Here is a 26,277-nt window from a genome sequence, read left to right on the forward strand (position 1 = left end):
TATTGTATTTTCTCAAATATATCTGTTGGGTGCAATGATCTTTTATACGGATTGATACCAAAGCATAAGGATGCTTCACTTTTTGCATCCTCACTTTGACATTTTAAATGCACATTTTCTAATAACAGTAAAATTTGTCAATACTAAGTTTTCCTTTAGAGAGTAAAAGTTTAAAAGATTGATGAATTATTATCTTCGATGTAGAACTTGTTCATGTTCTGTCCAGGATTTTATTCCTGTTTTATTCGAGTATTACAGGATAAATCATCAATTTCATGGCTAAAATCTAACTCGAGGTGTTTATTCACAGCGACAAAACATTAAAATGCAAGGACAGCTGTGTCAACAGTGAGTAACCCCCTCTAACCTTACCGTTTGAGTACAAGTCTCATGCTAAGATGGCAACTTGATACACTAATACACATGAATCATGGAAAGAAAGAAAATCAAAATGGAAAAAAAGTTAAATATTATTCTTGCTAAAGTCAGACTTCAGGTTATTTTCATTGCATGTTCACGATTCAAGCTTACTAAAAATATACCAATATTTGCATTGTAATTGGTATTTTTGTCGACATTAGCGTTATGCTAAATAATTTAACTCATTTGGACATTTGTTGTTCACTTGTTGTTGCCACTATTGATTGTATAAGAGAACTGGATGGAGTGAGTGTGACGTCACCCAAAGAAAATGACTTATTTCTGGTTTCATTTAAGTTAATTCCATTCATTTACAATACTGTCACCATGTTGGAACCAAAGACTACATTTCTATAGCAACCACTCTCTCCAATCAGGAGTGAGCTTGTTAAAAGACCACACCCCTTCCACTGAAAGTGGGCTAAGGAGAAAATGTCAATCAGATCCTCTGAACGTTTGACACAAGACCACATCATCCTATGGAAGCATCTGGCTGGCCAGTTTATAGCTTGAATAACTTGCTCAACAGCAACAACTTCATGAAACAAAAAAGCAGAATTAGCAATAACTTGTTTAAAAAAAGGTAGCAGAGCATGAATGGTCAAATCTTACTTCACTATAGTGCATGTGCCATTTTGCAATGCTGTCTGGATCTATAACTCCAAAATCCAGTGTTCTAGAAATTTCCTAGAAGTCCTTGTTCATCGATGCTCACTAGATTGGTGAATATAAACCACAATGCATTTCTTTGAATCATTTTTTCATGTGGGAAAAAAAAGTATTTTAATTGATTTGTAATAAATAATCAAAGTTTAATCTTCAGTGGATAAATAGTCTTAAGAAAATGGTAATATTTATTATGTCGGGAAATTGATGGGGTTGTATTTGCCATTTAAAAAAGAAGAAGCGAGTATGGTGTTCGAATTGTTTTTAAAATCTAAATAGTCCTGTGCTACATACGTTTTTAGTAGTTTGAGAGGGAAATCTGACATAGCTTATATGTTTTTTTTTTTTTGGTTATTTAAGTAAATCAATATTAGCATAATGCTATAGCTAATATTAGCATTCCTGTAGATTTTTTGCTTATTTGACATTGAGGCTAAAAATCAGGGTTATCTAGGGCTGTGCGAAACTGAGCATTTGGGTATTGATTCGATACTAGTCAACATTGCCGATATTGATACCAATATTGATATTGTTCGTAAATGTTGTTGATGTGACATGAACCTGAAAATCTCAATTGTTTTTAACCGCTGCAAATGTTTTTTTTTTTTGTAAGTTCCCCCTTTTTTAACTACCTAATAAACATAAAAGCAGAATTAGAACAATATTTGCAATTAAATGGAAAATATGTGGAAATATCGATATCTGTGGGCTGGTTTTGATCCGATGAGATCAATACTATCCATATCGATCCACCAAGCTCTAGCGTTATCCTTTTTGGCTATGCTAACAATGCTAATATTGGCATGATGCTGGAACATTCAGCAAGTTTGACTTTTCTCTAATGGTTATAATCCAATTTCAAATGGTGTAAATAGGACCTATAGGGCTTTGTTGGAGCAGGGCCCAGAATGGGGTGATGGGCCATTGTGAATGGTTGGGGCCGTCTAATGCTGATGCAGCTTTAATTGGGATTGAATGCAGGTCCTAAGAGAAAGTTCACACTGATGTCATGTTTTTTCCTGATAGTTTTCTCTCAGTGGTGTAAATCCGTTTTGTTCAGATTTGTTGAATTTGCATCCTGTGAGTGTTTTGTTGCGTTGCAGCTCATCAATCTAAGTATTGCACAAAGTTGTCCTTTTATTGACCTGCGTTCCTCTCCTCCAGCCCCCCTTCCACTCCATATCTAAAGTTGCTAGTATGGTTTTTACACAGCAATGTCAACTGTTGGCCATGTACCCCTCTTTGCTGCACTTGTACGCGTGTGCACGGCTCAGCCAACAGTAGGACAGCTGCAGCAGCCTCTTGGGTAGTGGGTGACCCGAGCCAGCTTTAGTCACATGTTCCGCATGTGTACATGTGCTGTTTCTGTGTGCATTCATGAGTGTGTTGTGTCACTGTGTGTGTTTGCTCGTGCTGTATTTAGCTATCTTGATGAGGCCCACTGTTCCCTGAGGGAGAAGCTTCAATCTAATTCAGTAGTCAGCTGCAGATACAGACATAGACCTGATAACTGTCATCTGCTTTACTGCTGCTGTGTACAGTTCATCACACACACTTTACCTCCTGCTGTGTTCAGTCAGCGTCTTGCTTTTGCACTTATGATTGTCTTATTTTTGCACAGTTTTAATGGTTTATCCCACAACTCCAGTCAAATGCATGTCAGGAACTCATGGAGTAAAACCGAGGGACAGAGATGGGGGGGGTGCCTCGTGGGGCTTGTTAAGTTGGAATTAATGATGCAATTTTGTACACATCAGATGTTTCAGTTTCACAAACTTCATAACTCATTGATTTGCTAAAGGCGTTAAACCATTATTTCTTCAGAACTGAAAGGCTGTCACGCCAGCATTAAGCCATCCATGTAAAGAGATTTTGGAAATCACTGCAGGCTTCTGCTGCTAGGAGACGACAAACAAATCTTGTTGTATGTTGGAAAATGCCGTTAATGGCTGGGCGCTGCGCGGTAACAAGTTCGAACTTGTTGTAAAATTAAACGGTTTTCAGTCCGTCTCTGCTGCGGGGATGTCATCGGCTGCATTCCTCGCATTCCACCTGTTGTATCGTAGCTACACAATTGGTAATTAAATTTCCCGCAGCAAACAGCGGTCATATTAGCATTAGAATTAACTCTACCCCCACCCTTTATCAGCCTCAGATAACAGCCGTCCCCATTCCCTCTTTACCTTTTTTAATTAAAAAATGTAGTTGGCAATAAAAAATAAAAGTGGCATCTTGTGGAAAACTTTGTACTAGTCTGATTAGGATAGAAGGAGATCAAGAGTCTTCTTGGATTAGGGCTTTCTGAGGTTGTTGATCCAGACTTATGTTCAGAACCTGGCAGTGTGCAAATGAATAAGAATTTATAAAAAAAACAAGAGCTGCTTAAATGCCTTTTGGATCAAGAAGTCTTCCCAGCTCACGCTTGACTGCTTTCATTGTCCACTCTAATATTACTAAATCTCCTGGGGGGCTTAAGGACCCTGTTGTACTGGAGATCTTCATTAATTCTTAGGGATTTCTTTGATACCAACTTACCTCCTGGGTGTTGCAGAAGTTGTTGCAAACCAGAAACCAACATTTAATTGAGCCAAAGTTGTGTAAAAGTGAAGCACAATGAGGAGTAAAAATAGATATTTTTTCTGAGTTGTTTGCAAAGACACTAAAGCTTGTTAGCATCATTGCAATGTGCGTGAGTTTTTTTGGAAGTAATGCCCTAAACTGAAGGATTTTCTGTGAGCATATGGTCAGTGGAGAAGAATGAGGGTATATTAATGTAGACATTACTGCAATGAATACCATAGTTTTAGGAGTATACATTTTTTTTTTTTGCATAGCTTAGCCAGGGATGTGACTTAACATAAAATTGAAAAGCAACACATCCTGGATTGCACTGTAGGTGTGTATCAGTATTTGCTGACAGCAACACAAAAGAAGAAGCTCTGCTCAGTCTTACTCTGGGCTTGGCGGATTTGTTCCCAAGTGATGAATTCAAAAGATTTGGTGATTTGAAGTGATATAAAGGAATTAGTTGACTTACTAGCATGTTCATTATGCTATGATTATCTGATTTGCCTTCCAAGATAACATATCCGTCCTTGTTTTCATATTTTGTTAAATAAATGACTCCCGAAAATGCGACTTACATTCTAGTACAACTTTTATATGATTTTTTTTTCTTTTTCTGCATTTTTTTTTTGCTGCTGCGACTTATACTCTTGATCGACTTATAGTCTGAAAACCTGATATATGGAGCACCTACTTTTCTGTGTCCTGGATTTTGGTACTTCAGCATAAATGTGTGCATTTTTTGTGCTTTAACTTCAGCTTTGCTAATCTTGAGAGGCATCATTCTAAAGCTCATAACATCGCCATGGCAACTGATGCTGAAAATGCAGTCTGAAATATTAAAAGTCACTTTCATTATCAATGCAAACTCAAGTTGAATCAACTGGTATGTCTGGATATTAGGAGGGCTGTTATGTTTCTGATGACACTATTTATAGAAGACTGTTGATCTGAAAGGAGAGGATGGGCGGATTTTATTTTTAGTGTCTGCGTGTAAGTGTGCACAAGATTCATTTGGCTTTTCATGTGACAAATGTGCAGCTATGTTTACATGATGCTGACACAAAAAGACACATCCAGTCGGAATTCTTGGATTTAGTTACAGAACTGATAACCAGACATTGCTTTGTGTTATAGGCAGATAGAGGGAGGAAATAGAAAAATGTTCTCCAAGGGTGCTTCTAGATTTTGGCCTCAACAAGTGTTGAAAGACTGACACTTCAAAGTTCTCAGTGAAATAATAGTGTTATTATTGTTTGTACTTTTGCCTCAGGAATAGTGTGAATTAATGTGTTTGATGACAAGTTCTGGCGCAATGTTTACTGTATGAACAAGTTTAATCTGCATCAGACTTAAAATATTAACTGATGACTAATTGTTTGAGTTGAGCAGCACACTCGGTATGATGAGCCCTCAAGTTGTATCTCTCTGTGCCATGAATGACTGCCAAGTAGACTCCACAAGTGTATCATGAAGTCTATCTCAACTTTATCAGGCAAGAAAATCAAAGAAGCATTCTGCCAGCTCAGCAGAAAGCAATGCGCTTCCGTGAGACACAAAGCTGCAGTTTGCAGATTGATTCCTGTTCAAACAAACAAGCATGTTTAGACAAACATTTAAATGCATTCATGTCTAAGATTTTAAAAAAGTAAAGCAGTTTTTTTTTATTTACACATCTAGAAGAACTAAAAGGAAATATATTGGTTAAAGTCCCACTCCAATTTTCTTTTGATCGTATTTAAAAGCGTAGTCAGATATGTTAATTTAAACCACGAAAACCTGTCTCACTTTTTAGCACATACTTTCTGCAGAGCAGCAGTAGTTCATCAGAAATTCACCTCTGAGTTGTGGGCATGGCTGTTGGCGCATAGTAAGCCCACCCCCCTTCCCGTCATCCATCTGTTTACATGCCCTCTATTGACATATATAGAAACGGACAGAACAAGGCTGTGACGTCACCTATAGAAAATGCCTTACCTCCAGTTCCAACGAAGTGAAGTCAATTCAGTCGCTTTTTTGGGACCAGATGACCTTAGTAAGCAGTGATTGGTCCAAGTAGGTCTGAGTCATCATTTCTATGGCAACCACTCTTGCTAATCAGGAGTAAGTTTGTTGGAAAGCCACACTTCTTCCACTGAAAGCGGGCTAGAGGAGAATCTGTCAATCAAACGTTCTGAATGTTCGAGGTGGGGGCCAGCGGGCACCACATACTCTTATTGAGGCATCTGATTGCCCAGTTTATAACTTGAATAACTTGCGATAAAGAAAATATATCATGAAAAAAAAGGTTTAGCAAGAACATGTTAAAAATTGACACTAGAGCAAAAATGTTTGTTCTGACAAATGGAATGACTGAGTAACAACTGTTTATTTTTCAATAGAAGTCTATGGGATTTTGGCTTTCTGGGACCAGCAGGTACTTCCTATTTGAAACACGAGGGGCGAGGGGATAGTTAGTCCAGTTCTCTTCATGTACTGTCTATGATGCCTTCATCACTAGCTTACAGTCCCTCACAATCCCCCATCTAACATTAGTGGTACAACAACAATGGCGAGCAATATTGGAGCTATCCAGCTACACAGTTTTGAACCAGATGCCAGCTCGAAAACGAAGACGTTCACGGATATATTTGTCAACAAGCTGATGAATCAAAATAAAGCCGAGCAGAGCCAACTGTAACTTCTACTTCACACCTACACGTTTTTCCAAACGGCATTTGCTTCTGATTCACAACAATTTGTATAAGACATACTCAAAAATGCAACTTTAAGACTGATTTTCTTATATATTTTCTTTATTATGAGAAAAATTCCTCAAGAACTTGTTAAAATGGCAAAAACACAATTTTCATCGAAGTGGGTCTTTAATTAAAATCCCCTTTAGGATTTAGGGATAGATTAGGACCACTTTGAGAATAATGACTTTAAACTAAAAGAGACACTACTTCAGAAAGTCATTAGTATAAAAGCAGCAATGATTCAAGTGATCTTCATTTTTTTGCTCAAATGAAATAAGTTTTAATGGAGATGCTTTTCATTTAATATCAGATTTTCATTGCCAGCTGTGACCACCCTTCGTTTGGACGAGGACATGTAGTTTTAGATCACAAACGGAGCAGATGAGGGCCGGATGAAGATAAGGGGTTTGGAAATCTCATAAGGGTAAGGTGAGGCAGGAAAAAAGGGTGTTAAGGGGGGAGGGTGAAGGGTGAGGCATAGTGTAGCTCTCCATCGAACACACGATCTCCATGGCAACTGTTTGATCTCTCTCCGTGTCTGTCAGGCCTGCAGTGCACATGGTGACAGAGTGGACAGGTTGTGTTGATGACCAGAGGTGGAGAGGCAGGAGTATTCTTGGATCACAGACATTAGTCCCCTCCTCCCACGACACCCACACATGCACACACTCCACCGTCTTCAGACTCAAAAAGCTCTTTTGATTGGATTAGACATGAATTAATGAGACAAGCTTGAAGAACAGTCCCTGGTGTGGAAATCTCTTATGATATCTTAATTTTCTCGTTGTGTGAGCACGTGACCCTTGTCTGATCTTGTTACAGATTAAGTTTGAACAAGTATAAAAATAAGACAGCATTTTCTGTAAAAAAAATATGTAAGCATTGACACAAAGGTTGCTCACATCCACCTTATTAAATATGCATAAGGCCGTCCTGATGCCAGGCTTTCTTTTATCCGATATTTCTCTTTCGATTTTCTTTTTAGACCTTTTTAAGAATCGATGGATACAGTTGCACACCCACATGGCTTTAAGGACACCATGGGTGGCTGCGGTTCAGGCAGTGCAGTGGGCTGCTCATTAAACACAAGGTTTGGAGTTCAGTCCACATGTGGAAAAGTCATGTTTCCGCCACTTGGCAAGAATCTTGCAGCCCTTAAACGAAAAGAAAAAGATAAATCATCTCTCTCATCCTTTTATATCCTTTCCTCTACAGATGTTTCTCGAGAACCAGCAGCTGTCGCCTTTTTATTTTTTTATTTTTTATATATCATCTTCTACAGTAGTATAAAAATGTTGCTCTGGCTAAGCCGTTTACCAGCCTCATCTGCTCACAAAAGTTTGGATGAACTGAACTTGGTGGAAAAGCTCTTGCAAAATAACATTCTTTCAATTGTTCTGCCTTAAAAGTGTGCTTTTGACCACATTTTAGCTATACAAACAAAAACATTTCCCCCTTTCCTCTGTAATCAAGCAATAGCTACAATGTCTTTACATGTTTATGTTGTTGCAACAAATTCTCCCCAAATGTCCCCAAGTGTCTGAAATTAATAGCTTACATAGTATTTATTGTTGTAAGTTCCTACTTAGCGTGAGATAGATGGATCAGGTGGGGGATGGCATTGTTTGGTTTGAGAAGTATTCTGTTGGTTGCATAGCAACAGGCTCCTGGAAACGGGAGTGGACAGTGTTGCCACTAGCAACGAATGTTGCTCTGCAAACAATGTGGGCCAGTGCAAACACGAGCCAAGACTGGGCTCTAGCTTTTAATTGAACATCTGTATGTGTTTTTTTTTCTTGTTATGAGTTATTTTTTTAGTAAAATATTTCAGAGGTTTAAAATGTGTCACATGTGGTGAAATGAAACATATAGAGATGTTTGGGTCATAAAAGAACACAACTTTCCTAAAAAAAAAAAAAAAAAAAAAGAGTGCTTCTATGTTTTCAAATCTTAATCTGGGATTAGTTTAAATGAAACCTGACTTTAAAATAGACTTGTGTGTGGAGTTGGCTTTGAGTTGGAGGCAGAAAGGATTGGCCCTTAACAGCAGACCATCCAGAGTTATCAGTTCTGCAGCAGTGTGCTCTGCCCCCCTGCTGTGATCTAGCTCTGTGGCTTTCTTAGATGCTGGTGGGGAGTTTGTGTGGCTTTTAACCTTTCTCGAACACGGAGCTGAAAGGCTCCTTTAAGTCCTCATTGACTCCCTGTCTGTTGGCTTTAACTCAATGATTCGGCACACTTCACCATACATATTTTAAGCCTGCGCTTTATTGGATGAGAACACACAGGTCGAGCGCTTATTTTCTCCATCTTCCAGCATCTCCTAATCCACCCACTCCTAAATGACATGAAAAAGTGTCATTTTTTCCTGCTAGTGATGACAGTCATATGGATTTTGTTCCTTTTTTTTTTTACTCAGCTTTTGCTTCACGTCAAAACACATCATTTTAAAACATTCTTAAAAATATATATATATTTACAAGTAAGATAAAAAAGCATCAAAAGTCCTTGCAGGAGTAATATAGGAGTTTAAAAGTTAAGCATGAGACCATTTCTCTGAACACATTTCAGTGTTTGAACACAGACCTCCTCCACGCTGTCCATTAGTCATGTCGGCAGAGCGGTGTTTTTGTGTGTGCCATGCATGAAGGATGTCAACGGTGGCACACCCAAATCTGCTCTTTCTCCCTCTTAAAGCGACACGTAAAATGCATACTTCTGTTGCTCTTCAAATTGTTTTTGAGATTGTTTTTGAACTAGTTTCAAAATGTTGCCCCTCTTGCTGCTTTGGCTCTTTCGGGGAGCTTTCTGCTAAAGAATATAAACAGAACTCAACTTTGAGGAAAAACAGCACCACACTTTAACACTTTTTTTTTGTTGCTTGATTAGTAGAACTGAGATTATGGTTTGATTTAGAACGAAAAGGAATAGAAGATAAATGTTGAGACTTACAGGAAGAAGTGACGCCACAGTTGTGACATTTGTTTGGTTGTTTTAATTTATTCCACAAAGACTCAACTTTTGTAATATTAAGTTTATTTTCTTTGTTCCTCATTCTTTCTGACATCAGTGGAGTTTTCTTAATTTCAAATACTCTGCTGAAATGACCAGATCTTTTAGAAGGAAGTTTTATTTTAGTCTAAAAAAGTCGCTTCTAAAATTAGTTTCACACTAATGAATAACCGCTCATGTCCATGAATAATCAGAACTCCGTTTTTTTTTTTTGTTTTTCATGATGTCGTCAGTCTGCATATTTCTGAAGCAAAGTGGTTCGTTAGATCTCATTGCGTAAATGAAAATCGTGTTTTTGCTCATGCGGAGTGTCATGACTAATCAGCATGTCTAAAGCAGGTTGTGTCTTGTGGCCTTTCTCCGCAGTGCTCCTTCGTGCTCTTCCTGCCGCCCCGCCAACTCTGCCCTAAAATACAGACTCCTCATCAATTCAGCCCACCCCCCCAGCTGTTCCCTATCTCCCTTTCTCTTCTTCCAGTCCTTCTCCTCCTCTTCTCTTTGTGGTTGCACTCAAGAGTTCCTGTGTAAAAAGCTTTATAAAGGGATGGGGGGAGGAAAGGGATGAGGGGGGTTGAGCTGGGGTGGTCGTCATGGATTCCTCGCCATGGCAACATACAAACGTTTACAAAGCATTGCGGTATTTCCTCATATCAGCTGGATTATTGGAACCCTCAGAGACCGGCGCTCATTTGAAACAAATGCTGGATATCATCAGGACCCCGGTGGGGGCTGGAACCCCGTGGCCATTTTCATCCTTCCCGTCTTCTCTTTTTGGAGAGTGGAGAAGTTGTTAGGGAATTTTTTCCTGCTTACTCCCCCTTGCAGTTTCATTCTTCTCTTGTCCCTGCATTGCCCCCGCTCTTTCTCTCCTTTAAAAAAAGGCCTTTGTATCACTCCATTTTTAGCTCCCCTTTGCTATGCAGTGCACATTGTCACCCGGTGGAAAGCAGAGCAGTAAGTTTGTTCCACCAGAAAGCTGCTCGGTCTCGCTGGTGATTTGAAGTGCTCTATTATAACTCCACAGATGAATCCATCCCACCAGCAAGGTTCTGTGTGTTCAGTTCTGCTGGAGCTGCTTATTTTTCTATTGAGAAAAGCCGAGGGGGGTCAACTGGGGCTCATAGGGTTTTGGTAACTTAGCGTGACTTGGCAGAGCCAAAAGAAAAAAGCCCTTTGAATGTTCTGGTGCCCCCTCAGGAGATGAGGTGTCGGCGCATTAAAATGACTTATGGGGCGCCAATGCTTTTCCCTAAAACTTTACGTTTTACCAATAAAAGTGGTCCGTTTCTTTCTCTTTTCTCAGAATGCAGAACGCAGAGGGAGGGTCAGACACCACGACCACCGTGGCAGCGCTGCGGACGTCATCATCAGCCCAGGCGCCTGTGGTACAACCCGTCCCAGCTTCACAGCAGGTACAGTAGCACTTACCCCCTCGTAACAGGGCAGAAACGGATGACCTTAGTCTTTAAGCCCACTGCTTTTTGATCTTAAGATTTCAGATTTAAAACAAAAAAAGCCTCCAAACAGTAAATTCTCAGTGCAGCGTTGCAGCCTCATGAATGCCGTTCTGATTTGTACCCCATCAGCAGTTGAAGCTGCTGCCCTCAGCTCTGCCAACACATGCCTGTTGGATCAGTTTACCATATGAAAAGGCTGCATGGTGGCGGGGAGGCTGGGGTGAACACCAGATGCTGTCAGCTGTGATTTCTGTTCAAATGACTGACAAACCAAAACTTCATATAATTTTCATGTAGACTTTGGCCACATTTCCTGTCGGTTCTACAGCTTTGTCCTTTACAAAGGGAAGCACAACAGATACAAAACAAGTCAGTCTCTTGAAGGACAGTCAAAACAGGAGAAAAATTCAGAATTTAAACATTAAGAATGTCGAACCACTTTGAAATGTTTTTATTAAATATATTTCTTCATTGCTTCTTGTCTTTTTTAATTGAATGTCTTTTTTTTTGGAGGGGGTGGGTGTTCACTGTGCCCAGAAATTTTTGTCAGTTGTTGAGTAAGTGAAGACATTTTCTCTTAAATTATCAGTAAGAAGGAAGAACTGTAAAAACAAATCTGGTCCTTGCAGTATAGGACTGCTGCAGGACATAAAAATCCCAAGTATCTATTTAAATGTAACACACAGAGTCAAATGCAGTCAGGAAGTTTTGTAGCTACACAACCATAAACTCTACTCAAAAGTGTGAGGCCATCAGTGCAGCAGCTAAATCTTGGCAGATATGAAGTTATTCAGCATATCAAGCCTCATCTCTCAAAAGACGCCAGAAAAAGAGCAGCATTGAACTTTTGCTCAAAGCCCAACTAGACCTGCAGCAGATTGAAATGCTGTGCATAAATGAATTCATTAGAAAGACAAACGGGCCCACATTCCCCCACAGTGATGTGAGGCTGATAACATCATATAGAAAGCTCTCACTTCTTTTTCTTCTAAAGGTTTACCCAGCAGCAGTTGAATTACAGGATGTGCTCAGTTTGTCTCACTCCTTGCTTCTGTATTTTAAGTGATAAGAAATAAGCTGCCGCTGCATCATTTGAAGACCTGTTAACAAACGCTTCAATTCATCTCCTCCGGAGGAAACATTTTTCTTAAATTGATGAGAAGTAATGACGGATGGGTTTTCTGTTTCACAGGATTGTAACTGTTTAATGGAGATGTGTCTTGTGTTCATACAGAGGGTGCTGGTTCAAGCTGTGGGCTCAGCTCAGAAAGGAGGACAAGTACAACAGATCTCAGTACCCAGAGTTCAACAGGTTCCTCAGCAGGTACACAACACTGTATTTAATATCAATATGCACTTTTGACTTTTTTAATTTCAAAGTGCAAACATCTTTTACATTAAAAACTGATTGAAAAAGTATTTCATCCTAAACACACATATAGGATCCAAAATGTGCTTGTTTCATTCAATCCAAAGCTTCCCATTCTGATTGTTAGCCAGTTTTCCTTTCTAAAGAAAATGAAAAGTTGTTTCACTTTCTATATTTATACCCATGATGAATGTAATGATCTAAAGATGCTGCATGCAGATAAAAACACTGAACTTTTACATGTACTGATAACACATTTAGTATTTATAACAGTGGAAGGAAAATCAAAACTCACAACAGATAATTTTTTTGCTTACCAGCTTAAGGTTTGTGTTTCTATGGGCCGCAGCTTTTATTTCCTACCATAATATGTTTGTTTTTCCATGAACTAACAAGCCACCATGGAGCCATTTTATTAGGTCACTCTACCAGTAACTGTTTCCATCTCCAGTTCTTTTCCAATCACGGCTGCAAACAAGGCCTTTCATCTCATTTTCATGTAAAGTTTCAGAGCTTCGGGAATGATCGAGCTGCAGCTTCAAACAGTAATTGTAAACAACACGTTAACAAATGACGTCTGCCAATGCTGACTGGTGTCATTGAACCCATTTTATGACTCAAATCAGCATAATGCAGCTGGACCAGCTACCAAAACATACGAAGCAGAAGTATCTGTTGCAACATGAGCTAAAAGGATGTAACCTGGAAGTCTAATAATAAAACCTGAAGACCTCTATAGACCTATAGTAGTATTATTTTTATTTGAATCAGCTACGGTTTGATGTGAAGCTGCTGAAATGTAGAGTGACTAAAATTGGATTGGTGAATAGGCTCCAGCAACCCCAGTGACCCTCACAGGACAAGGTGGTAATAATGGAAGATGGACGGACGCAGAAAAATGAATGTTTGTGCATATTCTCCTGTGCTTTGCTTTCATATACTTGTGTCTCTTTGTAGGTGCAGCAGGTGCAGCATGTCTACCCATCCCAAGTCCAGTACGTTGGAGAAAGTGGAGAGGCTGTTTATACAAATGGAACCATGTAAGCGTTGTTATAGAACTGAGCACATATATATAGCCATAAAGTAAACAGAAGATTATGTTTTTACACTTTTTGGATGAAATTTGAATCAGTACATTTTTGCATTGTCATCTGAACTTCTCACTGCATTGAAAATACATCTGTGATTCCAATGCACTCTGATGATCAGAATCTTCATCTCTCCATAGCCGAGCAGCTTATTCCTATAATCCCGAGAGTCAGCTGTACGGGCAAAACAGTGGGGGAACATACTTTGACTCTCAGGCTGGTGGAGCTCACGTCACCACAGTGGTCTCCTCTGCCAGTGGTGGCGTGCCCCCGCATGGCATGGTTGGTATTGCTATGGAAGTGGGCAGTAGTCACATCATCTCCAGCGGCAGCCCCTACCTGATCCACGGAGGAAGTATGGAGGGAAGTCGCAACCACATATCTCACTCATCACGCTCCTCCTCGGCTATGGTGAGCAGCACCCACCTCTCTGCTGCACATTTTACTACTGCTAAGACAAAAAATACACACTAAGGACCCACTCCAATCATCTTTGATCTATTGTAAAAGCGTTCCCAGTGATCTTTTAATTACAGAAACAGGCCATTTCAGACGAGAAAAACAAACATGGATCTGTTTGTCTATTTGATCAGAATGGAGCGGAGCGGGAAGCTTGTGGCCCACCGATTGTAGTTTGTATATAACAAGTAAAAGCTTTATCATGGCTTTTTTTCATGACAATTTCAATAAAGTAATACTCAGAAATGCAATTTTAAGCCAAATTTCCCTTCCATTTCCTCCATCGTGAGAAAAATGCCACAAAAACAGCGTTTTCATTGGAGTGGCTCTTTAATTTCTTTATACAAGTCCTTCCTCATCACAGAAATGAAACAAGAACATGTAAAAAAAAAAAAACTAACAACACAATTTTCATTGGAGTGGGTCCTTAAGTGTGTATGACTCTTCCTGATCTTCATACAGTTTTATGGTTCCAATTGTTTTTTTTTTTTTTTTTTTAAAAAAAGGGTTTTCCAAAGTTTTCATACTGTTAATCCAACCTCACAGACACCGCAGGAACCCACAGCAGATTCTGTCCGTATAGACTGTAGAGCTGAGCGATGCAGGGACCGGGACACTGGCTTAAATAATTCAACCCTGCCTTGTTTTGGAGGTTTTCACAGGCACTTGAGCACCCTAGGAAACAAAGAAACCCCTGGGGCTCATTACCATTTGGCCAAGAGCCCTTGAAAGCCTTCTTAAGGCTTGGATCACTGCCGGCTTCTTTTTTTCTCCGTCTCCACTTTGGCTGCAGTACATATCTCTTTTTACTAGTTTCTCCAGCAGCTCTGGAGAACCTTCTCGCTCTATTGTTTAACCCAATGATCAGTAATTATTTTTTTGTCATCCCAAATAAGTTCACTCCCTAAAATGCACATTGTCTCACATTACCTAACAGAAGTCTTCTAATTTTGACAAACTTTGTGTGGATTTGTTGACCCTCATTGCGAATCTGGAGGTGACCCGTGCTCCTGTTTGTGGTTCCTATTTGCATATATTAGTGTCTGACTTTTATGTCCTCTGAAGGCAGCTTAACCCTATGAGTCCCTCGATTTGCATGCTTTTGTCAGCCGATAATGGATTTGGCTGCAACACTGACTGATTTAATGGAAATGCAAAGATCTGGCTGCTAGCTAACAGTCTTATTTCTTTCTTTTCCAATTTTTTGCTTTGTTTTTCTTCTTCCCCTGCTCTTTCCTGTTTCTTTCCCTTTCTGTATCTCCCCCTTTCTCCTTCCTGCTCTTTCTGTGTCCACTCCATGTTTTGTTTTTTTCCTTTGCATGCTTTTTCTTTCTTTAGCTTGAAATGGCGATTGAAAACCTCCAAAAGTCTGAAGGAATTGCAAGTCACAAAAGCAGCCTGCTCAACAGCCATGTAAGTCAACCAGGAACTTTCTTTGGGGAGGAAATGAGTAGAAGAAAGAGGTGCTGTGTTCTGCTTGTACTGTCCTCAAACACTACTGCAAAGCTTTGCACCCTCTGCACCGTTCCACTGACCGCGCAAAAACATCTTTGTTTTTAGTTTGTCGTTCTTCTTCTGAAACTTGAATTTTCTGACATTTTTCCCCTCAATGACATGCTCCGTTACCCTGAATGGACTAATGCTGATTGTTTTTATACGGTGGCCCTGTAGTGCAAATCACATCAACAATTCTAAATTAAGAAAAAAGGAAACAAAATTAAAAGGAAATGTTTCAGAAAACAAAAGTACTTTACAGAAATCAAAATTAAATGTTAAAAAAAGGAAATGCAACAAGAAACTGGAAAATGTAGATACTATGACACATCGCTGATTGCATGATGATGTCTAGTTTGGTGGAAGTGATAGACAAATGTCATCATCCAATCAGTAGAGTCCTATAGTACCTACGTTTTCCGGTTTCTTGTTGCGTTTAGTTTTTTAACCATTATTTTTGAATTTTTTTTCTGCAACCAAAAAAGGTAGATACTACAGAACAGCAATGATTGGATGATGATGTTTGTCCGTCATTTCAACTGAAAGTCGTTTTGCATAAAGCGATCCTGGTCATGCTCTGTACTTTTATTAGCATTCAATCATTGTAAAAATCTCAAACATCAAAAATCTAACATTTTCATGTAACCAATGATATCCTATAGTATCTAGTTTTTCCGGTTATTCTGTTTCACTTTTTAACATTTCATTTTGATATCTGGAAATACATTTTGTCTCCTGAAATGTTTTTTTCTGTGTTTGGAATTTTTATTTGATTTCTAAAACAATCCAAACAAACATGTGATATGCACTTCAGGGCCACCGTATTTTTAGGGTTTCTGTCAGTTACATTTAGAGGTAATAATTATTTCTTTAGCGCAACTTTAGCTTTTCCTCTGGAGTTTTGTCCAAATTTAAATGTATTCATGATTGATTTGGTGATTGCCAGCATTCCAGCGCAACGCCGTCCTCCGAATTTTTTCAAATCCTTTTCTATCCGAATAATGAGAGATACAGATGTTTGACCGTTCTCTCAGTCAGCAGTTTCTTATCCCAGGATGTCACCTGCTGCCTCAATCATGAAACAAAGAGCTAAATATAGCAGCAGAGGGCGAGCAGGAGGAGGGGGGGTTCAGACAAGTCTCTGGTGTTTAGAAATGATACGAGTGTGTGGTGTGTTTTATCTGTCTTTTGATGTGATAATGAGATCCGCTGCTCCTCTCCAGGTGACTATCACAGAGCAGAGTTTGTGCCCAGGGGCTCGCTGACGGTCCGTCTGTGTCTTCCCGTGTATTTTTAGCTGCAGTGGCTGCTGGACAACTACGAGACGGCGGAGGGGGTGAGCCTGCCCCGCTGCTCCCTCTACAACCACTACTTGAGACACTGTCAGGAGCAGAAACTGGACCCAGTCAACGCGGCATCTTTTGGCAAACTCATCCGCTCGGTCTTCATGGGCCTGAGAACGCGCCGCCTTGGCACCAGGTAGGAAGAGGTCGTTACAGGCGCTGATAACAGTAATCATGGAACTATTCTAGATGTGACGAATATGATGATGCTTATTGGCATTGGAGACTTGCCAACGGAAGATGATAATGATAGTGATTTCACTGATGGCAGGGCTCCTTCTCACTAGTTTCTATATTTTCTCCCACTCGACCTGCCAGAGGCAACTCCAAGTATCATTACTATGGCATCCGGGTGAAGCCAGACTCTCCTCTCAACCGGCTGCAGGAGGACACCCAGTACATGGCCATGAGGCAGCAGCCGGTGCACCAGAAGCAGAGGTCAGTCCCTTCCTCCTGAGTGACGCTCAGCCCACCTCTCCACCATTTCTGTGCTTTTTAATCTGTTTTATTGATTTTTTTTTCAATGTACAAAAAAATATTTTGTCCAGTTTCACATAAGAATGATTTCCTTACAGATACCCTTCATGTCTTTACATAAAACACTCGTTCTTTTAAATTAAACCCTGAAAAACACCCTTTATTGTCACAGTTTTCAATTTTCTTATGTTTCAATCAAGACTATTGTGAGGCTTAAAGGCCTTAAACTCCATCATTTTCCCTGGATCAACTGAAATCTCCATATTCCTGTCTACCAGTGTATTCTCAGAATCCAACTTCTCCTTCCTGGCTAAGCCGGTGACAGCCTCCAAATAACGCCTTTAAGACTGTAGATGCTTTTCCACACAGTCGACCTCTTTAAAATGTTTAATTCAGGCTCATTTTAAACAGAAAATCTGTTACCTAAACACAATGCTATATTAAATGCATAAATTAAGATTAAGAATGGATTATTTTGTCTGCTTTGGTCACTGTGTTTTCCAAAATTTAGGCTGCTGTGCCTGTTTGCTTTTCCTGCTTTTCCAGAGTGTTTCTCTCATATGTCCCCACAGGTTCAAGCCTCTGCAGAAGGTGGACAGCATGTCTGACAGTCTGTGTGGAGGCCCTCAGGCCTGCAACAGCACTCCAGAGCAGTCTGTGGCTGCACAGAGCCAGCACCACCAGCATTACATCGGTAAAGTGAAGACCTCCGTCCCTCCGTTCCTCTCTGTTCCTCTGCGAGCGGCACCTGGATGCAGTTTTTGTCTGTGCAGATACGTCTCACACCCTGCCTCAGTTTCCCCCTCTGGACGTGGGCTCCCAGCCTCTACCTGAGCGCATCAACATGAGTGACATCAAGAAGCTGAAAACACTGTACAGAGACCACTGTGAGGTGGGTTCAGCACATTACAACTCTTTTACTTTTAGGAAACCTACTAGTTTTTTTAAAGAAGGCAATAGAGACATTTTTGTCTATGATTAAACACCCACTCTCATAAAAACTGGTGTTTTTACCAGATTTTTGTGGCAAATTTCTCATGATGGACGACATATATTAAGAAAATTTCTGAGTTGTGAATAGAAACAGACAAAAAAATACAGTTGATGTAGAAAATGCAACTGTAAGCCACAAGCTCCCTGCTCCGCTCCATTCTGATTCATCCACTTGCAGACAAATAGATTCATGTACATCTTTGGCTTCTTCATCTGATCTGGCATCTGGCTCTAAACTGTTCGGCTTGACAGTTCCAATATTGCTCGCCGTATTTGTTGCACCGGTAATGTTAGGTGGACTTGGTTCACTCTTTTAAAATTCAATTTAAAACCTTTCATTTTGCTCAGCATTTTAACTGAATCTGTTTTTAATTGGGCTTGTAATGATTGTTTTATGTGGTACTTGCTCTTGTCTTGCTTTTATCTTTTATATTTTTAACCTGCGAAGCTTTGTCTTTTATGTTTTTACCTTTTGATGTATTTGTTTTTATGCCTTTAACTTGTGAAACACCTTGTGACTTTTGTCTGTGAAAGGTGCTATATAAATAAAACTTACTTACAAAGGGATGATGGGAAGGGGGCAGCTTACTCTGCGCCCACAACTCGGAGGCAAATTTCTAATGAACTCCTGCCGCTCTGCAGACACTATGCCCTAGATAACGTGACTTTTTTTTTTTTTAATTTAGGCTAAAAACTGTATAATTATAATTAAAACAACACTTTTGAAATAGATCAAAAGATGATTGGAGTGGGACTTTAAGCACCAAATACAACTTAGGTATTTGTTGATCTGGATTTTATTAGTGAGAACAAATTTCAAACCAGAATCTGATAACTCTAAATAGTTTATTAGAAGATAAATATATAAATTGAGAACATAAAATCTGTTAATGCACTCCTTAAAGGTATAGAAAATCACTATTTATTCATTGTTTTGCCAAAATAAAATACACCACTCTGCTATTTTACATAAAAAAACTCCTGCAAGGCAGATGTTTGGATAAAATCATTAGAATTCGTTCATCTACTATTATGGCTCAATATTGTATTTGTTTTCATGTTGGCGTTACTGTAAAACTCGATGAACGTCAGCAGTCAACAAGTGAGCGGCGTCTGTGAGGGCTGAGGAACCACGCTGCTGGAGGAATCCTGGATTACATAACAGCATTTCCAGCCTGCACAGGCATTGTCTCATGATAGGGCACTAAATTAAAGTAGACAGATGACAAAACTGTGAAGAAACAATACCCAGCATTAGAAACGGGGGGGTGGTACAGGCAGAGAAGCTGAGATTAAAGCAGCAAAGCTCCAGCTTTATCATATTATCCCTGCCCTCCCCTTGTCCAGCCTCTCCTCACTGCCTTTGTTCCAGCCGTCTTTTCATCTCTGTGCAGCTTTCAAGACATGCCAATTAACCTTTCAGCGCACTGGGTGGACATCTCGGTGTCTTTGTGGTGGTCCCCCTCGGGCCTTTGTGTAGCCCTGTCTGTGGACAGGCACACGGGCTGTCGGCTTTGTCTGCCAGGGCAGTTCTGTCACTCTCACACCTCTCACTGCTGCTGCCCCTTTAATGTTCCTGCATTTCAACATTTCTTTTTCATTTTTTGGCACTAAGATACCTGTTTAAAAGGTTTGTTGGCCTAAAGCAATATATATTTCTACATTAAATTTTTTATTTTATTTTAAGTGATGGCAGAAAATATTCGGGGGTCAAATTATGGCACACATTAGGTGCTAAAACTCATAGGGGTGTCTCAGCTGTCTGTGTGCATGTGGCCGCGCATGTGTTATTTTCCCTTTTCAAGCGTGTCTGATTAAAGAAAAGTGTGCGGGTGAAAATGCAGCATTTTTTTTTTTTTAAAGGAGACGGGGAATTCTCGCTTTTGTTTTGGAGTTCTGTGTTTGACTTGTTGCTGGGGGCAACCATAAACACGGTTGCCATGGCGATGGCCGGAGAGGAAGCAAAAACATATCATGTGATTGAAGCCTGCGCTGCCATGTAACAGGATCCAGCAACAAGTGCATGTCCTGCCAGATCGAGAAAGGAGAGAGTCTCCGGGCATGGAGTGAATGGAAGGCTTCTGCACAACAGAGTGGAGATTTACTCCAGTGTTTTCGCTCCACTCTCACGTCGTCTCTGCTGCTCTTACAGACGGCGCTTTACTTTGAAATAAAGGTGTTAAAGTTTTTACGCTCTTCAAAGTCGATCATCTCCGATTATCGTTTCCTTTTATGCAGGAAGTTGCTGTCAGAAACATTCACACTTGCAAACAAGAAAGATTAAGTCTGAATATTTGGTGGAGGTCACTGAAAGTAGGAAAATGTGTGAATTCATCTCTATAAGCTCCCAGCTTTCTGAAGGTTCTGAAGATTTGAAAAACAGTTAGTGAAACACACATAAAAAGCTTTAGGATTCTCCAGATGATTAATGTGCAGGGAGCTGTGTTTAAGCTGGCTCATTGTCTAAGCGGGAGGGCCCAGGGCGAGCAGGAGGCTGCAGGCCCGCCTGCCTGTAGAAACTTTGTTGTGTGTCTGGTTGCCATGGTTCAGCTCTGTATGTTTTGTTCGCCCCCCCTCGTCTTCCCCTTTTCCACCCTCTCTTTTTCTCCCCCCCTCCCTCGCAGGCTACTTTGGATGTGGTGATGAATCTCCAGTTCCACTACATTGAGAAACTCTGGCAGACGTTTTGGTGTTCCACAGCGCCATCTAGTGACGGAAGCACATCCATTCCCAGCAGGTGCCACTTCTTCTCATTTGAAGTGAAAGTAATCCTCCTGAGTTTAGATGACGGTGTTTATGGTTTGTGTTGTTGTCTGTGCAGTGATGACGACATGGAAGGTACTATTCCCAGAGAGAAGCTCGTGGCTCTGTGTAAATATGAACCAGTGCGACTGTGGATGAGGAGCTGCGATCACATCCTGTACCAGGCTCTAGTGGAGGTCCTCATCCCGGATGTGTTGCGTCCCGTTCCCAGTTAGTACTGAAGATGTCATTTAAAGAAATAATTTCAGAAAGTTCTTGTTTATTTTCTTCAGGTAATAATGCAGTAAAATATAAAACTCTTTCAGGCACTCTCACTCAGGCCATCAGGAACTTTGCTAAAAGTCTGGAGGGCTGGCTAACCAACGCCATGACCAGCTTCCCACAAGAGATTGTTCGCACTAAGGTGACCCAAATAACTCTATTTATTTTCTTATTCATTTTATAATGTGGAGATTTTATATATTATCCATCTGTAAATATACGTTTTTTGTTTTTAGGCAAAAGTTACAAATTTCATTTAGTTTGGATACAGCCTTAATCTGATTTTTCTTATTTATCTTAATAAGTCCAACTTTCAGTGTTGTAAATAATATTAAATTAACACTATTAATATATATATATATATATTTAAAGAAATTATGTTTTTGGCCTCTTTAGATGGAAATAGAATGGAAAAAAAAGTTGTTCCTTTTGTCTGTCAAACTTAAAAACATGCTCTGAGCTCTTATCTTTAAGGAATTGTGACAACAGAATGATTTAACTTTCCTGTCTTTATTTGCTGAAAACTTCCCAACATAATGCATTTAGTTGAGCATTAAAATGTAAGCATACACATTTCAGAAGCCACACTACTATTCTTTTTTTCGTTGTTGTTCACCCATAAAATGTGGAACAGGTTTTTTTTAGTGAGATCCTTTAAAGACGGGTGTGCATGTTGGCCCTCACTCAGCCTAAAGTGCATCTTCATGACTGTATGCTGCAGGTGGCTGTAGTCAGTGCTTTTGCGCAGACTTTGAGACGTTACACAAGTCTGAACCATCTGGCCCAGGCAGCACGAGCCGTCCTCCAGAACACCTCCCAGATCAACCAGATGCTCTCCGATCTCAACCGCGTGGACTTTGCCAACGTTCAGGTGAGACGAACTAAAAGCTTTCAGGTTGAAAGAGAAGACGCTGAAAGTTCCCTTGTTTGAGGCCTGCCATGTGTTGCATCGTACAGGAGCAGGCGTCGTGGGTTTGTCAGTGTGACGAGAGCGTGGTGCAGCGTCTGGAGCAGGACTTTAAGGTCACCCTGCAGCAGCAGAGCTCTCTGGACCAGTGGGCCACATGGCTGGATAATGTGGTTTCTCAGGTCCTAAAGCCTCACCAGGGGAACCCCAGCTTCCCAAAAGCTGCCCGCCAGTTCCTGCTAAAGTGGTCTTTCTACAGGTATGTATGAGAACTTTAAACTTTAACCAAAAAAAACAAAGTGTTCATAGAAGGACACATTTACTCAGAGCTGCCAGCCACACTGTGTGACCTGCAGGTGCTACCTGCCTCAAATTTTGCTGCCTCCTTTTGACCATTCCCCACTGGCTGTGCAGCAGCTACATGCTCCTCCCCCCTGCCAACCTGGTCAAAACTGCATGTGACAAATTCATAAAAAAGGCAGCTTTTCTGATGGTTTTATCTCCATAGCAACCATTTTATCTTTTGGTTGCCTGGGAGTGATGAACAGGTCTATGCAATTTTTAGAAATATCGTCAAAAGTAAATTTTTGGATTTCCTTGGCAACAAAAAGTTTTGTTAACAATGCCCGCGTTCCTAATATGTTCATATATGTCATGTCATTTTGTTCAGCTTGAGTCAGGGATTCATGTAATTAACTTTCACAATATTCTGGTAAAAATGCACAAGAACACGGGAACATCAATTTAATGTGCTCGCCACGCTCACACTGTTCAAAATCTACAAACTTTAAATATTTTTAGCTTTCTAATGATGCTTGAGGAGTTTTAATTTGTAAATGGTATTAAAAGGGATTTTTTAATGAAAATTTAAGATCTTTCCCCAAGGTCAAAGGTCAACAAAACTTCAATTGTTGTCAAAGACTTCAGTTAATTTATTTTACTTTTAATTTAATTTAAATCTTAATTTTCATCTCCGGGTACTAGGTGTGTGCAAATTTTGGGGAGTTTTTGACTATGTGGCAGGGGTAAGAAAGATGAATTATCATGTCAATAAACAGGATTGGAAAGAACATTTTCTTTTTCGTTTGAACGATATTCACTCAGTTTTTGCTCCTCTTGCCCTTCCTGCAGCTCCATGGTGATTAGAGATCTGACTCTGCGCAGTGCTGCCAGTTTTGGCTCCTTCCACTTGATCCGCCTGCTTTATGACGAGTACATGTTTTACCTGGTGGAACACCGCGTGGCTCAGGCCACCGGAGAAACCCCGATCGCCGTCATGGGGGAGGTAAGTAAAGCTCTGTTCGAAACACTTAAGAAATTAAAAATGGTTTTGCTGACAAATGTGCCAATTTCCAGTTCAGTGACCTGAGCTCCATGATGCCATCGCTTTTGGAGAAAGGTATGCATTTGTGTCATTTTTAAACAGTTTGATCGTTAAAAAAATGTCATCTGGACATAGTTTTTTAAGTTGAAGACGTTTCACCTCCGCGAAACGTCTTCAACTTAAAAAACTATGTCCAGATGACATTTTTAAAAAACTTTTTCTACTTTGGAACAATTTTTAATCCCTAACCCAATCACGTTTTGGCAATTGCAGATGCGTCTGACGAGATGAGCAGCATGGGTGGCGGCGGCGGTGACGACGATGCGTCCAGGGAGACTTCCGAACCGTCTGTGAAAAGGGAGAGGATCGATATGAGCCAATCTCTGCAGGAGATGTGAGGACCGGCATCTCTACGAGAAGGTGGTTTCCAGGGCCTTTACGGTGTGCAATGTACATAGAGAAAAAGGTGTAGCAGTGTCAGTCATCCAGATGTTAAACATTATTCTTTAATGTCTTTTTTTATTTTAACTCACGAGGATGTAACACAGGCCTGATTGTTTTCCTGTTGCAACTGTGAATGACTTATGTGTAATATATTCTCATATACCTTAAGTGGTGTTTTTTTTTTTTTTAATCTTCTACAGTCAAATCTCAATTAGCTGTGCCATGGTGACATTTGAGTGCCTTAGATTGCTGTGTTTGAAACCACCACTACAGATGTCTGCCTGTGTCCCTCAGCTGTGCCTCAACCGCAGTATGAATGTATCGGCTCCAAACCTCAAACTTTCGAAGCACCTTTAACGTTGACTAGGTGTTGCTTTGCTCTCCTCGTTGCCTCTGCTGCAGCTCCGACATACGAAGAAGACCGTGCAGCCTACAGATCCAAAGGACTTTTCTCCGTTATTCCCACTAGTGCTGCGTCGGGCAGTGAAATATGGAGAGAAAATGGTCTCAAAACATCTGTGGGTGCCAATGTTTGATTTGTAGCGCATACAAAACATTTTTGTGTGTACTTGTAATTATGTATTTACAAATACAACTTATGCAGACACAACTTGAAATTTGTGCGTGCATGATGCATTTAAATACTGGTAGAATGCTGGGTCAACAGAGTCTTTGCATCACCTTTTCCCTCTTAACTTAGTCCTTTCACCTAATAGTTGTTTGTTACACATTAAAAAGTCAACTTCGAGTGCTGTGATAATCAATTATTCTTTTTTTTAAGTATTTGTCAACATCTATAGAGGGAAACAATGCTGATGACTCAGCCTTCTAGCTGCACTTAAAGGCATCACAAATCTGGAGAAGTGAGGAATTGAACCCCTCGTGCACTTGTAGTAAGTAAAGAATTAATAAAGAATTAAATAATACATAAATCAATTTTGAATTCATTTTAAGCTGCTGTAATTTCAAGTTGTGTGTGTGTAAATTGTATTTTGTTTTTGATATATTTTGGTACATGTGAATATACAATTGCAAGTACACAAAGTTACGCAGAAAATGTTTTGTGTGCGTTACAAATCAAGAATAATGCACTTTAAATAGATTATTTTCTCTCCATAGTGGGACCTCATGTGGCAGCAGTCTGTAATGACTTGCTTAACATTTTCTATTTTTTTACCTCAGATCTCTGCGCTGTGCTCAGTTTAGTTCAGGAAGCAATTCTCCGTCGGTTTGGTTTGAAATCCGCTCCATTTCCTCTGAAAAATCAGCCAGAACTTTTGGACCTGGAAACAGACATCCTTAAGGATCTTGTTGGCACGAGCCCCTGCTTTAGAAACTCTGCCGATGACAACAAAGATATCTTCATTTTTCAGTAAAAAGTTTTTCGGAAAATTACTTTTGTTTAAGACAAATTTCTTTCTTGTGTGACTTAACTGATGTGACAAGTTTATTTCATGTCAAAGGCAGAGAATTTCCTTTAACCAGAGTTCTGTCACTCCATGCAAACAGGCATGGAACAAAAGAGCTGAACTAACAGTAATCTGATTCATGAACTTTGTGTTGAAATGTGGTTGTTTTATTCTTCCCTTGATGTTTTCCTCCACAGGATTTTGTTGTAGCATTGATTTTGAGTTATTTAAGGCTGTCTGTAACTTGTGCCTGTCACAGTAATTTGCCTTAAAGTGCTTTTGGGGAAAAAATAAACCTCCTTTCTATGTGTACTTTGTAATCTTTTGTAATGCTGTTTTAGATTTTTTTTGGCGAATGATTATTTTTATTGATCTAGGTTGTTCTTACAAGTATACTGAACCTTTATTTTTGTGTATTTTTAAACCTGTTCTTGACTCTGCTTTAACAAGCCTAAGGACAGAAGACGGTCTGTAATAAACTGCATAGTTTAGCTGTATTTTGTACTTGGTCACAATGTGTAATAAACGTAAAACAAACACTTTCAGGACATTTATTTCTTTTTTTAAATCGAGTTGCAACATCACAAAATGTATATTTGAACAAATATTAAATTTAGAAACAGTTTTTTTTCCTAAAGTTTCATTTTTTTCTCAATTTCTTTAAGTATTGCAATGAAATACAGTATTTACATAATTTAAAAATCCTAGTTTCCATGGCATCTCAGCAGAAGACAGTAATGTAGTAAATATTATTCCAAAAAGGAATTTTCATTCCTCTGTAAATCAAGAAAAGACAGCTTATCTTGACTCAAATGTGCAGAAAATCCAGAAGACGAGTTTTCCTTCTAGGAAAAAAGGCTGAACAACCAAACATACAAACACACAACCTTAAAGTCAGAGGGAAAGGAGGAGAGTTTTGGTCCTAAAGCAGCAGGACGCCATCAGAAGTAAGTGCCTGTTGTGTGAGTTCTGCCGCAGAAGATGACTTCAACTCAAAGGTTGGAAAAGTGCAACGTTTTCTCAGCTCGGGTCCTCGTCGGAGTCGATCCCTACCACGGTTCATAAAGAGCAGCCTGCCATGTACTTTC

The 26,277-nt window shown here is 39.9% G+C and overlaps 2 protein-coding genes across 3 annotated transcripts in view; one reads left to right on the forward strand and one right to left on the reverse strand.

The window, feature by feature from the left end:
- The window catches only part of rfx2 (regulatory factor X, 2 (influences HLA class II expression)), a 27,164-nt gene extending 1,436 nt beyond the window's left edge, over positions 1-25,728 (forward strand). The window contains exons 2-18 of one of the 2 annotated variants that reach the window (XM_024278637.2): positions 10,705-10,813; positions 12,093-12,182; positions 13,185-13,267; positions 13,456-13,726; positions 15,113-15,187; positions 16,566-16,747; positions 16,930-17,049; positions 17,661-17,782; positions 17,862-17,980; positions 20,706-20,818; positions 20,903-21,054; positions 21,150-21,247; positions 21,827-21,976; positions 22,063-22,271; positions 23,144-23,297; positions 23,369-23,411; positions 23,610-25,728. In XM_024278637.2, coding sequence (XP_024134405.1) covers positions 10,706-10,813; positions 12,093-12,182; positions 13,185-13,267; positions 13,456-13,726; positions 15,113-15,187; positions 16,566-16,747; positions 16,930-17,049; positions 17,661-17,782; positions 17,862-17,980; positions 20,706-20,818; positions 20,903-21,054; positions 21,150-21,247; positions 21,827-21,976; positions 22,063-22,271; positions 23,144-23,297; positions 23,369-23,411; positions 23,610-23,734 — 2,214 coding nt within the window. In that variant the 5' untranslated portion in view covers position 10,705 and the 3' untranslated portion in view covers positions 23,735-25,728. The remainder of the gene's footprint in view (positions 1-10,704; positions 10,814-12,092; positions 12,183-13,184; positions 13,268-13,455; positions 13,727-15,112; positions 15,188-16,565; positions 16,748-16,929; positions 17,050-17,660; positions 17,783-17,861; positions 17,981-20,705; positions 20,819-20,902; positions 21,055-21,149; positions 21,248-21,826; positions 21,977-22,062; positions 22,272-23,143; positions 23,298-23,368; positions 23,412-23,609) is intronic. The other variant, XM_036211563.1, reaches the window with a different exon arrangement.
- fcho1 (FCH and mu domain containing endocytic adaptor 1) overlaps positions 25,532-26,277 on the reverse strand; it is a 48,824-nt gene continuing 48,078 nt past the window's right edge. Inside the window, exon 27 of the mRNA XM_024278634.2 lies at positions 25,532-26,277. Coding sequence (XP_024134402.1) covers positions 26,249-26,277 — 29 coding nt within the window. The 3' untranslated portion in view covers positions 25,532-26,248.

This window comes from Oryzias melastigma, linkage group LG4 (assembly GCF_002922805.2).
Source record: "Oryzias melastigma strain HK-1 linkage group LG4, ASM292280v2, whole genome shotgun sequence".
Classification (NCBI taxonomy): domain Eukaryota; kingdom Metazoa; phylum Chordata; class Actinopteri; order Beloniformes; family Adrianichthyidae; genus Oryzias; species Oryzias melastigma.